The following is a 15,309-nucleotide window of genomic DNA, read 5'->3' on the forward strand; positions in this document are numbered from 1 at the left end:
AGGACAATGGATGTTATTAGTCTTCGTTTGAGAACAACATAGGATGTTCATGCATTCATGCAAGTTACAGGTTTCATTTCATCAGTTAAAAAACCTTTTTTTGCATTTAGAAACACAGTCGAGCCACTGTAGCACAGCCGAAGAGACAGCCTGCAATCACACCCCCTCTCGCCACTGTTACACTGTGTTTGCACACACTGCGACCAAACTGTCCAGCTCTATCAGCGCCTGCTGCGTCTGCTCAGAGGGTTTAAACACTAACACTTTAGTCCTCTAGAGAACAACGACACCTTCAGAGCTTCATTCATTCTTGGCCTGGTATATTTTTATTTATATATGATGCATGATGTCTTGAATACACATTCAAATGCCTTCCTGGATGGAATCATTCAAAGGTGCACATGTATCTGAAGATCATTTCAACAGCTACTTGATCTGCATCATCAGAACATATGTGACCAGGAAACCATGGCAACCATCTCAGGTGCTCTGGCAAGCTGGAAACAAGGCCAAAGGAATGTGTTTCACAAGCCCACATTAGTGTTAAATGGTGTTACACCTCACATCAAAGGCAAACACGTGGAGAAAGATGCTAAGGTCATTTTTTAGATGTATAGTGCTGATAAGAGCTGTTTGCTATATCATTCAGCAAGAAAAGTCTAATTTATTAGTGCATTTCACAATATAAATCATTTCAAAGCAGCTTACGGAAAATCATACCATGTCTATAATGGTTATGGTGATATATACCAAGGAGAAGTGATTTTAAATCTAGCTATATTGCAGCACATTACTGTAAAATGACATGAAATGTTCCATTAGATTTATTACAATTGTTCACAGCCTAGTAGAGAGCTTACCGTAACAGGTTTTACTGTAGCATTTTTACTATTAAATATGACAATTTATTTATTTCATTACCATGCAGTCAGAATTCGTGATGTCATTAGTTTTGTGTATTTTTGCTACTTTGAAGCCCCCTACAGTTAAATTTAATGTCGTAAACAGTACACTAATGTTATTTCGCAGTTGTTTCAATGTTTTTTTCCCCCATTTTTTAATTGACATGACTTGCGGTTTCTGATTTTGTTCATTCAACTTAACATTTAAGTTTTCACTGTCTCAACTAGCTTGTAAGTTAACTGACCTAGTATATTTGCCTCCATCAACTAAAAAAAACTTGAGTCAACACATAATAAACTTGTATATGAAGAGCAACAAACGCCTCATTACTCTGTAGCTCCAGCTTATATTTGGAAAATCACATTTCGGATGCTTTTGTGTAGACCTCCTGAGCATGTCTGGACAGTACCACTACCATAGCTGGCTTATTATGAGACACATCATTACAGGATAAAGTGGATTAGAGATTTAGTCATAGGTATTTGGGTTTTTTCTGACTCTATATGGGAGGATTTTGCAGTGGACAGAATTACACATATAAATACCTCACAAATGGACGTTTTGTCTGGCTTTTAAGCGTGTATCTAATGTATAAACATGTATATAAACTTTTCATGTGTCAAAAGATGGTTTTCGCCTAATGTCATGTCATTAGGCCTCCTCCATCACAGCATAATTACATTAGGCAGTTCACACACCTTCCTGACCGTCAGCACGTTTCTTATGTTTCATGGTGTGTTTAGTTGCTTGGTAACAGTGGAATTTCATCAAGGCTCAACTTATGGCGCTCTCTTTGATTGCAGTGGATACGCAGCAGTTCCCACTCAACTTCAGTCTCTGACATTATTAGTACGATGCACTCTGATAATTATGTAATAATCGGCAGCTTAAAGTCTGTAACATCAGTTGTAGATCTTGTTTTAAAGTTGTAGGTCTTGTTTTTATTGGTTTACAGCTACTGTGAGGCATTATGGCACACGTATTTTCATATGCATTTTTCATAATATTGGGGGTTTGGATGGTTTTTAACTAGACTGCGGTGCACAGATTGCAGCTTAAAGTGTTAGGAAATACAGTAAAACCAACCAACAGAATCAGTCTGGCAATAGCACGCTAATGGAGAACAGCCAAAGAGGTGGTTGGTCAGCAACCTATCACAGTACCAGGTTGATTGATTGATTTGCCCTGACATAAAATGCTGAATTGCTAAAATATCAGATGACTTTTAGTTCTGATGTGTTAAAAAGATTTGTATTGCTAGTCATCTGCAGGTGATATTAGAGAGGATTTGATTGGACAAAAGTTCAATATACCGTAAATATTTATATTTTTCTATTTTTTATTTTCAATATTTATTGATCAATATTTTTAGTCTGCCTTCAAGAAAAACTACATTTTAATATATCTACTTTAAATTATTTCATCCACTTAGGAGTACAATAGCTTAGAGATGACTTCATGGATAGTTTAGACATAGACAAAAATCTGCAAGTCAAATTTGATGTTATTAAATGCTACATTGCTAAAACTGTAAAGTTTGAAACATTAAATAATATTAATAATAATATATTCAGAAAATGGCATTATTTGCTACTATTAGGCATCAAACTGTCTCTAAAAAATGTAGAAAAAAATGGAAAAAAAATGTAATATAATGTATGTAAATATATATGTAATATATAATGTATGAATGTAAAAAATGTAATATTTTTTAATTGCATGTATAATATTTGAAGTATTTCTGTAAATCTCATTTTTTGTTTTTGTTCATTAAGAACGTAATTCACCAACAGAGATTCAGTGCCAACAAGGATGAAAGAAAATAAGGTTATAAATAAATAATAATTGTAGAAATATATTTAAAGGTTTATATATTAGTATATATGCGAATTATATAATAATAATAATGATATATAAATAATAAAAATCATACAATTATCATGAATAATATAAATAGTATAAAAATATAGGTTTATCATAAATGATTGGAATTATACATTATAGATGCGCATATACAGTATATATCCTAAAAAATCATTACCTTATAAGGTATCATCAACACTGTTTCACTGCAATAACAAAATCAATTAAAAAAAATATACTGTTCATATCTTCAGTGATTTTCAGCACAACATGTGGAATAAGTCATGCCCTTTTACTAAGATGCACTAGTTTATTTAAGATGCAGCATAGTATAGTGCACTTTCGGCTTAATGTAAAACCTTTTTACAGCTACATGTCTGAGATCATGCATATTTGTCTGACAAAGCAGCCGTATCATTGCAATTTCATGCCTGAACTGGGAGCATGAAAACATGCTCTCTTGCCACATTAGTGAAAGTACACCATGCACAGTTCATGCTCACATACTTACACCCACTCTTTTAAATGGACAGATGAAGTTGAGGGAAAAATGTCTGTTCCGCTCAGCATCAGTAGCAGAGGCCATGACACGCTGCAGTTGCCAAGAGTTAGACTTTTCTTGGTATTACTTGGCAACCTCACATTCCCATAGAAACAGAATGTGTCAAAGGCTCATGCTTCAACAAAAAATACTCTAGGGTAAAAACACTAAAGCTTTTTTTTTTTGCGACTTACATTGCATTCAAGTTACAGTTTTTACATTTTATCAGCTTTTTCTAGTTGTCATATAATATGTTTTATTTATTTATTTTATGTTCATATTTATCACATCTGTTTAGCACAGTCTATATAAATGTAAACAAAATAAAAATAAATAAATAAAAAAGCACCTTTAATGTTTTTATTTAATTTAGTATATTAGTACAGTGTATATTGGCTTCAATTTCTTTTATTTTATTTTAATCACGTTCTTTCTATGAATGTATGATTTTTTTTTTTCATATTTTATTTAGCTAATTATTTTTTTTGTTTTGATTTTATTTTATTTATTCCTAAAAATATGTGATTCTGTAAATATTCCAATATGATCAGAAAATTTGGGCCTGTCCAAATTAGGGTTCACACTTATTTATGTGTGTATCTTTATTACGATCAAGTCACTGAGCCTTCCACTTTTAAACGGTAGATAATTGATACAACTTTATTGCAACATGGTGGATTTTATCATGCGTGTCCTTGCTAGGACAACAGATGTTTAGAAAAGCATCTGTTGGAGAGGCATCACTGTAAGCATTCGGGAAAGGCTGTTTAATTCCTAATTCAAGCTGCCCTTGTAGGAATCACGTGAGGCAGGGATTACACACATTAAAGCCATTGCATTTTGGCACTTCTTCCATGGCAGATGAAGCCCGAAAGCAGTAGTTGGACCATGACAGCACTGTCACTGGACAAACATTCAAACATGTTTAAAGATGTCTGTCACCCTGTTTTTGACCTGATTAACTTTGTATTATTATTCAGTCCTGTTCTATGGAATGAATTGATTGAATTCAGATACAGTCTTGGTCAGAATTATTGGCACCCTTGGTAAATATGATCAAAGAAGGCTTTGAAAATAAACCTGGATTATTAATCCTTTTGATCTTTTATTTAAAAAAATTACAAAAATCTAACCTTTCATTGAACTAAAACAATTGAAATGGGGGAAAATCTCATTATGAAATAAACGTTTTTCTTAAATACACGTTGGACACAATTATTGGTAGAAATTCTTCTGAGTAAGTATATTCCCATTCATATTCACAATTTTGAGCACTCCAGGGTGATTATGAACATGAAATTATCCAGCCATAGCTTCCTGTTTCACAGAAATATAAATAGGAGGGAAAACAAAGCCCAAATTCTCTTAGTCATCCATCACAATGAGAAAAACCAAAGAATGTATTTCTGATGTGCAGCAAAAGATAATTGAACTTTACAAATTAGTGAAGTGGCTTTAAGAAAAGAGCTAGAGCAGTGAAAATTCCCATTTCCATCATCAGGGCAATAATTAAGAATTTCCAATCAACGGAAAATGTAACGAAACTGCCTGGAAGAGGAATAAATATTACAAAATATTCTTCATAGCATGTTGATGTCACATGGACTATTTTAATAATGTCCTTAATACTTTTCTGGGTCTTTAATGTTTCAGTCTCGTAGCTATGGAGGGTCAGAAAGCTCTCGGATTTCATCAAAATTTCTTAAATTGTGTTCTGAAGATGAATGAAGGTCTTATGGGTTTTGAATGACACGAGGGTGCAATTAATGACAGAATTTATATTTTTGGGTGAATTATCCCTTTAATAACTTTAAAGATGGGTTTATTAGCTGTCAAACATTCAAAGCCTTTCTGACATCTTTCTTACTTCATGAACCGACATCTCTTTGAACAAGCTAGGATAATGATAAAAATAATGTCTAGTTCAATAAATAATGATGTCCAAAAACATAATATGACTTAAAATCCCTTCTATATGCCATACATAAACCTAACCCTTCATTAGACACCTAAAAAGTGTTGCCACCAATGCAAACGCTCTATAAAATGAAGGTTCCAAAAGGAGGTTTTCATGTCATAGAAGAAAATCTTTGGTTCCCCGAAGAACCTTCTTGAAAGATCAATTTATTTTCTTAGTGTGACGAACATTTTTTTTGACTAGGAACCAGTTTTGTGAAATGAAAGGTTCCATGGATGTTCATGAAACTATACAGATGCCTATAAGGAACCTTTAACCCGAATATGTAATAATGATTGGCGAAACATTAATGCATTTAAGGTTTAAAGGTTCTTCATTGGCTTCTATGGTTCTAACATCCATGGAATCTTTCCATTGCACAAAATATTCTTTAAAATGTATTTTAGATCCATAAAACGTTCTTCACTGTTCACTGAATGCAATTTTGGAAGATTATTCTTCTATGGCATCTCCGTGTAAATTCCATTTTTGAACCTTTATTAAGTGTGGAGTAAAATCATTCCCTCAGGACGTGTGGTGATGTAACTATAAACAGATTTGCATAGTCCTGATTCAAATTATTCAGTCTTACCCATCTTCTGATTGAATACCAATGTTTTCAGATACTCTGTGTTTGGAATATAAATTTACAGCAGTCTACAGCTCTACAGTCTAAATATCTGACTTTATAAACAGAAATCTGCTATTTCAGGACTAAGAATAATTATTTTTAGATTATGAGAATCGGAGATGATTGACTTACATGAGATGATTCGTTTAACAAATAACACGAGCAATTACAGTTTAATCTACAGATTTTTGCTTGTTTTTGGCATCTATAATCTTCATATTATGGAATAAACCTTAGCAATTAGAAGCGATTAATCTGATGTGTAGTTAAGGCTCACATGCAGATACGTGTGGTGCCTCCAAGCAGAATGATTGTTAAACACAAGCACAGAGTGCAGTTTATAGTCTGTATTTTCTGGTTCAAAGCATTCATTATCCTAGATAATTGCTTTCTCATGGGACAATTTAGTTTCCTTGTGGACTGAACAGACCACAAAGGACAACTGTCTCTCAAAATAAAGGTTTACAGTCTGTCTGTACATAAAGTTTTATTTCATCTTAAAAATTAAAAGTGGGTTGTTAACTCTCTGCCTGCAGTCAGTGTCGCCTGACAATAGAAAACTTGACATTGGCAAGGACAAAAGTGAGATCAAAACTAAAATCTGGGTCCTGATGATTAATGATTTCATGACTTAATGACTGGGATGATTTAGAATTCTAGCTGTTTGATAACGTGTAGACCATGAATTGTAAACTCATGTGTATTTTCTCAGCTTGACATTTTTAGAACACCACTTCAGAGACTGTTGTTGGCTCTTTCCAGGTGTCTTATGTCATTCTTTAAACCAATGAAAGCACAAATTGCATTTATTTATTTATTTGTGAAACCTATTAGATATGTTTGATCTAACATAAAATTAACCTATCAGAAAAATGACAGTAAATAAAACCATACAATGCGATAACATTGACATTTCTGTAGTTGAAAATTGTTTTAAAAATGAACTTTTGTTGATTTGTTTAAAATTAACTGAAAAAAACAATGACCACACAAAATGCATTCAACACAAAACATATATACATCTAAAAATAATAGATAGGTAGATAGAGAGATTAATAAATGTCTGAAAAAACTTTACTTTTTATGTTTGTTAAATTTATCATTTAAATGACCAAAATTCCGGCATGTAACCCTGTTTTTTTTTTCTTGACAAATAATAATATTATTTAGACTTTTTTTCTAGGTACATGGTGGAAGAGAACTGAATTGTCACATTTTGTCTATTTAATTTCAATTTTCATTACTAAATAATTGAATAATCACTCAATAATAATGGTTGCACAGACATCAAATTAATAGTAAATAAAAAGGTCAAATTAAATGAATAAAAAGGTTAAAAACAAACCAAAGAAATAACCACTTATTCAATACTTAATACTTATATATCCCATATATATATATATATATATATATATATATTGAGACTCTTTTTGTGCCCTGTTCATGAAAGTAGTGAGAGAATCTGGTGACTGGTGAAACAACAACAACGCAACAACAACAAAAAATAATAAAATGAAAAAACAGACGAGTTAAATAATGCGGATGGCAACATCTTGAACTCTGATGATACTGGTTGCCACACCCATTGCTTTAGTGTGCTTTAGTGTGCGTAAGTGTGTGTGTGTGTGTGTGTGTGTGTGTGTAATGTTGATGCACTCTTTCCATCAGAATCAAATGTCATGCCTGAGAGGAAATGTGCACAAGTGAAGTTTGCAGCCGCATTACATCCTGAATTTAAAACCGCACGGGTCAAAGCTCATTATTACCCACGCGCACTATAATGTCGTCCATATCTGCGTAGATCCAGAACAACATATGTGCCACTCAAAAAGAGACACAACAGAGAAGATCCAAAGAGGTGCGGACTTTGGTTTCTGTTAATGCGCATGATACTGCAGCAGTTGTACTACACCAGCACACTCCAACTCACCTTGAATAAGAGCATCTGCCATGCCATTTTACTACCAGGGGGCGGATGATTAACCAATACACGCCCCAAAGCGCCTGGTGCTGACCAATCAGAGCGCGGCGGGGGCGGACCCAATGGCTACATTCCCACACTTGGTTTCACTTTGCACTTCGGAACATCTCCGTCTTCCATAAAGGCGCTGGTGCAGGTGCTCTGTCTCGTCGGGGGAGGATGCCATAGGAAGGACGGGCAGGGGAAAAAAATGAAGGAAAACGCTGATAGAGGAGAGCACAGGATATGATAAGCAGGGTATCAGACTGGAAACGGAGGAAACTGAATATGAAAGATTTATTGAAAGGGGCACTTTGAGCTATTATTCCTGGTCGGCAATAGTACTATGATTTGGTATGTGGCCACTTTGATAGCAAGTGTTTTCAGCACCCGAGGAACGGCAGCTCAAGGTGAGTTGAAGTGCAGTATTTTTATTCTGCATCATTGTGGGAAATACACTCAGGCGTTACATTCGTGTTTTAATAGATGCGTTACATGCCACTTTTATTTATGCGTGCGACCTGCGTTATATCTCAATCTATACATTTTATTAGCATACAAACGTTCGAACCTGCGACTTTAGCGTTTCTAGCGCCATGCTCTAACAGTTGAGCTACATGTATATGACAATCGGCGGATTTCTTTAATATATTTGATCAAATGCATATATTCAATTGGAATAGAACCTGCTATTCAACCTTTCTGATAGCATTTGCATGATCTCATATTAGGGCATGAACGAGACAATTGAAGGCGTGTATTGGTCGCTATTACAATCGATTGATGCTCTTTTGATGACAAACGCTTTTTGTGTGCCGTAAAGAGCGTTTATGCATGCATACATTGATCATCCATGATGTATGCTGTGATTCGAGACGTTAATGCAGAATATCACTGATGAAAGTCTGTCCAGAATTGCAGTTAGTGTTGAAAAGGGGCGTGCGGCACTGAATGGAGACATGCTGCGATTGTCTGGGCTACAACAGTCTGTCGTGCCTGTTTACACAGGGATATATATATGCTCAATTTTGTGTATTATGATGATAAAAGCTCTAATGCATAGCCTCAAAACACATAGGCGCGTCTATATTTCGAAAGAAACGATGTGCATGGTCTTTTCGCTAGCTTATTTCGTCCTTTCACTGATATCAAATCCTTTCTCGTATATATTTCTTATATTTGGAGCTCTTATTTGTTGACGAATGGACTGAATCAACCTTGCTTTTTCACCTATGGCCGACAGGAGGAGCTATTTCCTCCTTTAACTATAGTCTAATTAAACAAACAGTAATTTAAATTGTGAAGTTATACTTGTAATTGACATTTGCAAAAGCAAAATTACAAAAGCATATAATTCTTTCGTCTATCACACAACAGCATTTATTATAATTATTTAACTTTGTCTCACAGTCAAATTTATGAAGTATAGTCATAATATAAAGCTTTAAAATAAAGTTAAATATTTATACAGTCCAGTGTCACCACTTTGAAGGTGCAGTGAATAAAATCTGTTATCTGTTGCTGTGGGTTGCAAAACAAAAAGTAACAGGGAACCCCAGGCCTAGATGCTTGTTTGAGAGCTTTCTGCCTGTAATTGTATGTACTCTATGAAATAATAGCCACAGTCTGTTTCCTGTCTCCCAAATCCACCATCAGCCATTTTGAAGCTGTCGTTTAGGGAGCGTCAAGCACACTGTAATGAGACAATGTTAGTGCACGAGTGGCATAAATTAGGGCTTGATAAGAGCACCACTCATCGCTTTGATTTTCTCTGATTGACAAAATTATACCGCTGCCCAACATGTGCCCGAGCCACAGAGTTTCTTGTGTCTGTTGACCGGCTTTGTTAGCTTCAAGACAATAAGTCAGTTTCATATTTGAGAGTGAATCACAAAAATTCAAAGCCAATGGTTTATTTTAGAGAACGAGATGCGCGTATGAGACTCGTGAGATGTTGGAAGAGATTATGTGCTGCAACAAAAGCTGAGGCAGTCAAGGAAAAAATGATCTAATCAGAAGTTCCTGTGAGGAAATATAATGGTAAGAGTTATTTAAGTGCCATCAATTTTGGTTATCTGAACAATAAAATAATGTACACACTGGAATAGCTTCAAAATGTATCTGAATTTACAATCTAGGTGTTAAATTGCCGCAGTGATCCTACTCCTGTGAGTAGATTCGAACCTTTAGAAGAGCATTGAATCAAAAAAAAGGAGATAATGTATTTAGAAAATATCAGCTATGAGTCAATTTATGGACATAGAAGGGTAAAAAAGCCAACTCATACTGTTCAGCTGGATTGCCATCTCAGAAAAGCGAAGTAATGGTGGTGACCAAAGTTTCCTACAGCCTTATACCAAGCATCATCCTCTGAATTGAAGCCACATACAGAGTGTTACAATAAGCAGGGCCAGCGACAGTCTCAGTCTTAATAAAGCTGTGAAGAGCAGCTCTTGGCACAGTTTGCAGATTGTCGGTAATGGACACCTCTGGCAAAGCTCCCTTCCCCCTTACCTTGCCAAGCAGTATTTGTCTGACCTGCAGCCTTCTGACTGTTGGGTGCAACCACTGGTCCCGGTTCAGGAAGAGTGAAAACTGACAACTTTCTGAAATCTTGGGTTGTGGCTTCATACGTCTACTACTGTGTATATATGATTCCAGGGAGGATAACATGGTCAGGCTTTAAAAAGGGTTTCAACATTTTTCAGCAGTTTCTTTTCTTCTGTGTCAGCCTTCGACGTGCATTCATGAGTGTCACGACTGCGCTGCACATTGTCACAAGCAGAGGAATGCACACGCATGCACCATGGTACTCTTGTGAACATGCATGCCTTATGGATTTGGAACGCTATTAATGACAGAATTTTCATTTTTGGCTGAACTATGTAAAAGTGCATATTTTCTTTCCACTAGTCTGAAAAAATACTTTATGAAAAACCCAAAAGCTCAAAATCACAGAATTGACAGATGCATGAAAAAACAATGTTGTCTAACCTTTTCTAATGAGAATTAGGTAAAATTATCTATTCAAAGAGACCTATTGACCTTGACACAGTCATGAGGGTCTGCAGGGGGCCTCTTTTGAGGCTGTTCACATCAAAGAGTAGTACCTGAAAGATCTACTACTTCCACTGAGATTTTCGTGATCATAAAAGCCCCCCAGCCACCATGAGCATGAACCCAACTAATGTTCCTGTTAAGTTATGAAAATATTAGTCCAGTTTTTAAGATTATTTTAAAACGTTAGGTGTAGATTAAATTTTGTCATTTTGCAAACATCATGGGATTGTTACTTTTGAATGTTTTCTAAACATTCTGAAACAAGTTGCCACAAAATGTCAGATGAACGTCCAATTAAAATTTTTCCACAAAAAAAGTTTCCATGAATGATTTATTAAGATTTCTCTAAAACATTAAAAGCTTATGCCAAACAACTTAAAAATGTCATTCTTTTAATATATCTTTTTTCTTCATTATGATAATATATTCCAAACTAATTTAATGCAGAAATGAAAAACATGCTCGATGCAAGTCATGGGTTTTGAAAGATTTGATACAAGATTGCATTGAAATATATTTTTAAACAAATGTAATAAATTCATAGATATGACAACATGAGCATCATGTCCTTTTACAAATTCTTAAATGTACACAACTCAAATGTATGAATTTACAGGACGTTTATTAGACTAACTAGTAGGGATGTAATGATATCAAAATCTCACGATATGATAAGATTGTGATATTAAGTCCACTATACGAATTATATTTATTGCGATATTTTAAAAAAAAAAGACAAATGAAGGATTGGAAAAAATGAAAGTTTTGTACATTTTAAAGTTAAATTATTCTGTCTAATGCACTCTGAGAGTTCAAAATTAAGAGCTCCTCCAACCCATGTTCTTAACTAAGAAAACCTAAGTCAGAAAAAGTCAGTGAATTGACTTGTACCTGAACTTTAAAGGGGACTTAACCAAACAAATTAGAATAATAATAATAACAACAATAATTACTACTACTAATAATAGCAGTAATAGCCATATATTGTAAAACAGTTGCGCTGCAAAATAAATGAAAATGAATATTTCATAGGTAGCCTATATTATTTTTTGCATTTTTGCTACAGTAGGGAGTCAAATTACAATAACGTTACTTCTTTCCTAATTTCTACACTTGAAATAGATATTTTGAATTTGGACTGCATTTAAACCGCAAGCTGTCAGCAATTCATACTGCACTTTTAATCTTTTATTTTGACAGAAACAGCGGTAGAGCTTTTATTTTAAAGGAATACTCCAGCTTCAGTCAAAACATGCTTACAAAAATGAGTCTCACTACAAATCTAGTGAAATTCTGTAATAATCTGCCGTGAAAATAAAGCCTAACTGCTAGCTGTTGCATTCCTAAATGCGCCCTAAACTCACAGCATGTGCAATACATGTAGCGAAAACAGACTTGATGAAAGGATTACGCCATATTTTGCTTTTGGTTGTAGTTTGTTTGACAGCTATTGTGCCAAAGCATAATGGCTCAAAACACAACTTTAAAGACCTTTTATGTTAGAATAAGAAGTTTAGATATATTTTAAAAAACTGCACCTTTTGCGCGGAAGGCCTATCGGTTCATATTGTCATGTGACCATGATTAATATTGAGATAGTTTTGCTATTGAGATATCACGATATTTATAAAATCGTTACATGTAGCCATGTTACAATAGCCATTCCAAACACAAGACTTTTTTTAGTTGACAATACCTCCGTTTTTTATAGTGTTGAAAAAGCCATGAGGTACTGTATCTATAGGCATCCAATTTTCAGCCTGTGTGGGTCAATCAGTAAAAGCACAGTGCAGCTGTCAGCCCTTGTGAGGCTGGGGTGCGATGTAGTGGTGTTTTCGGCTGAGCTGAGACAGTAGCTCCGGCTAGAGTTGGGCATGCTGCCACGGCGCTGCCTACATCCTCTCCCAGTCTCACCTTACAGTCTGTCTCCTTCCAGTCCTCCATCAGCTGGGGCTCCGTCGGTGCGGCTCGTGCCGTTTCCCTCACCGCCATGAAATATTCAACAGTCCACTCAGACACAATGCACTACATGAGAAGAGCCCTTTGCACTCGACTGCACACTTGCTATGGAGACTCTCCTCATTAAAATGCGCTCTTTTATACTGATGCATTAGCTAGCTATTTGTTGTTGGAGGGCGTACTATGTAGCGATATGCATTGGGCTAATTTTCCACCACATATCTCTTCGCATTGTTCCTGTGAAATATTACACTGATGGCTTTGTGTTTAGGAGATAGCAAGCACAAGAATCTCCGTTCCTCCCTGAGGGACGCTTTACTATCTTCGACTCTCCCGTTCCCTCAGGCGTAGCTATAGCGGAGAACTCCGCAGTGGAGGCGCTGTATTGGCCGGCTTCATTATTCATCATATTTTAGATGACGTCTTATTAAGAAGATACCTTGCATTGTTCTGTGTGGTGGGTGTCGTCATGCTTTCTGATCTTATCGTACCTTAGTGTAATGTGGAAAAAGATGCTGATGCTTTTGCTTTTGTTTTCCTCAAGATGGGATTTCCTGCTGAGAATGTGGATTTCTTCCTCTGCTGTCATCAGTTTTAAGCGTAACTGTAATCAAATGCCATTTCAACATTCCAGGCATCTTCAAGTCTGGTGCAGTAAACTTTACAATCTGAGACTCTGTGTACCTGCCTCTGTTTGCGTTCCTCCTGTATTTGAGCTCTTTGTTAGCTGTGTTTTACTGAGATTATACCCCGTGCTGTACGGCCTGGTGTTCTGGGGCTGCTGAGGGAATTTAGGGACAGTTAATGAAACTGTTACTTGGCCTCTTGGGCTATTATTGAGTTGCATGGCTTGCATGGTTTTTATCCATTACAAAAATAAACACTTCATTTTATGTGATGTACTAAACTTTGATATTGAAAATGTTCTGACTAATTAAATATGTCACTTAGCTGGCTAACATAGTTGGCTGCACCAGAAATAAATAAATAAATAATTTAAAATCTATAAATAGTATACTTATAAATAATATATAATAATATATAAAATGTTGCAGAACATAAGTGATAATGCCTGAAATTTGCAAACCATTTCAAGTCGATCACAACTCCTCTCAGTTGAAACTTCAACTATGTTTGCCAGATAAATTACAAGCATTATCATTTAATTTTTGGATCATATTCGTTTGCCGGCAAAAGTGTGTTTATGAATTTTTAAATATCATGGAATTGTAATATAAGCTGTTTCTTGAAGCTTTTTGATTTCATTAAATGAAAGTATTATAAAATAATATTAATTAATAATTATATTAATACGATAAGTTGATTGTTAAATATTATATAATGAATTATTATATTATAACGATTCCTTGATTCAGTATTTTATAAAAAACTAAACAAAACTTGATTGTGTCGAGTAAGCAGCAAAATAATGGAAGTGGCGCAATCCACGGACGAGAATCCATGAAACACATTATTAGATAGTTTTCCAAGGCTGGATGTTATAACGTTCATCTGGGAACGCAACATACAACATTTTGTAAGGTAAACCATTCATAAACCTACACAAATATAAGAGAGTACATCAATATATTTCTTAATATGCTAACTGTTCGTCGCGATTTCAAATTAAAAGTTTAAACCCTCACTCTGAGTTTACACTTTTTGATGTCCACATATTCAAGAAATTACAGTGGCTGTAGCATTTCTGTCATAAAGAAATAGCCAAATATTAAAGATTAAGTGGACATTTGAATTAAATGTTGTTTAGTCAATAGTAAACAAGGATTAGGTCATGCAGTAAAGTGCAAATACAATCATCACGCTGTTACTTGTTGTCCTCTGCAGTTGTAGCTCTATTGTTTATATTATATTTTGTATTTTTGTTCAATAAAACCATGATTACTTGCTTTTTATACTTTATTGGACTAATTAGTATTACCTCATTGCTACTATATACTGTATGTATTTTATGTAATTTGCAAGGCTATTTTTCACAAATTTTTTTCCAACATAAAAATGTATAATTATCCAATCACTCGATTAATTATCATAATCAACTTGATTACAAAAATAATTGTTAGTGACAGTCTTAAATAATGCAATAAAGTAGTAATAAATACAGCATGAAAATTAAAATAAAAAATAAAATCCTGTTCTTATCTTTCTCTCTCCCTCTCTCTCTCTGTGTGTTGTCAATGAAAATGATGTCAGGGCAAATGAATGGGCCAGTGACTGAGCGAATTCCTTTATCAGATTTCACACTCAAGATCCTAAAAGCATTGTTAACAATCTTCAACGTATTTCTAAACCAGTGGCTAGTTGGAAAACTGTAGCATACGGTGCTATCAAATCCATGTTGAGTCTAGGAACAGATCGGTAAGTTCAGAGACACCAGCCTCCAGATGGACCACAGTGATGAGTTTGCAATGCGTTCC

At 34.9% G+C, this 15,309-nt stretch overlaps 1 protein-coding gene across 1 annotated transcript in view; it reads left to right on the plus strand.

Annotated features, from left to right (window-relative positions):
- The first annotated feature begins 8,129 nt into the window (after window positions 1-8,129).
- Window positions 8,130-15,309, plus strand: part of LOC306851038 (protein turtle homolog B-like) — a 63,691-nt gene continuing 56,511 nt past the window's right edge. The window contains exon 1 of the mRNA XM_079387083.1: window positions 8,130-8,265. Coding sequence (XP_079243209.1) covers window positions 8,202-8,265 — 64 coding nt within the window. The 5' untranslated portion in view covers window positions 8,130-8,201. The remainder of the gene's footprint in view (window positions 8,266-15,309) is intronic.

Source organism: Barbus barbus (assembly GCF_936440315.1).
Source record: "Barbus barbus genome assembly, chromosome: 31".
Lineage (NCBI taxonomy): Eukaryota > Metazoa > Chordata > Actinopteri > Cypriniformes > Cyprinidae > Barbus > Barbus barbus.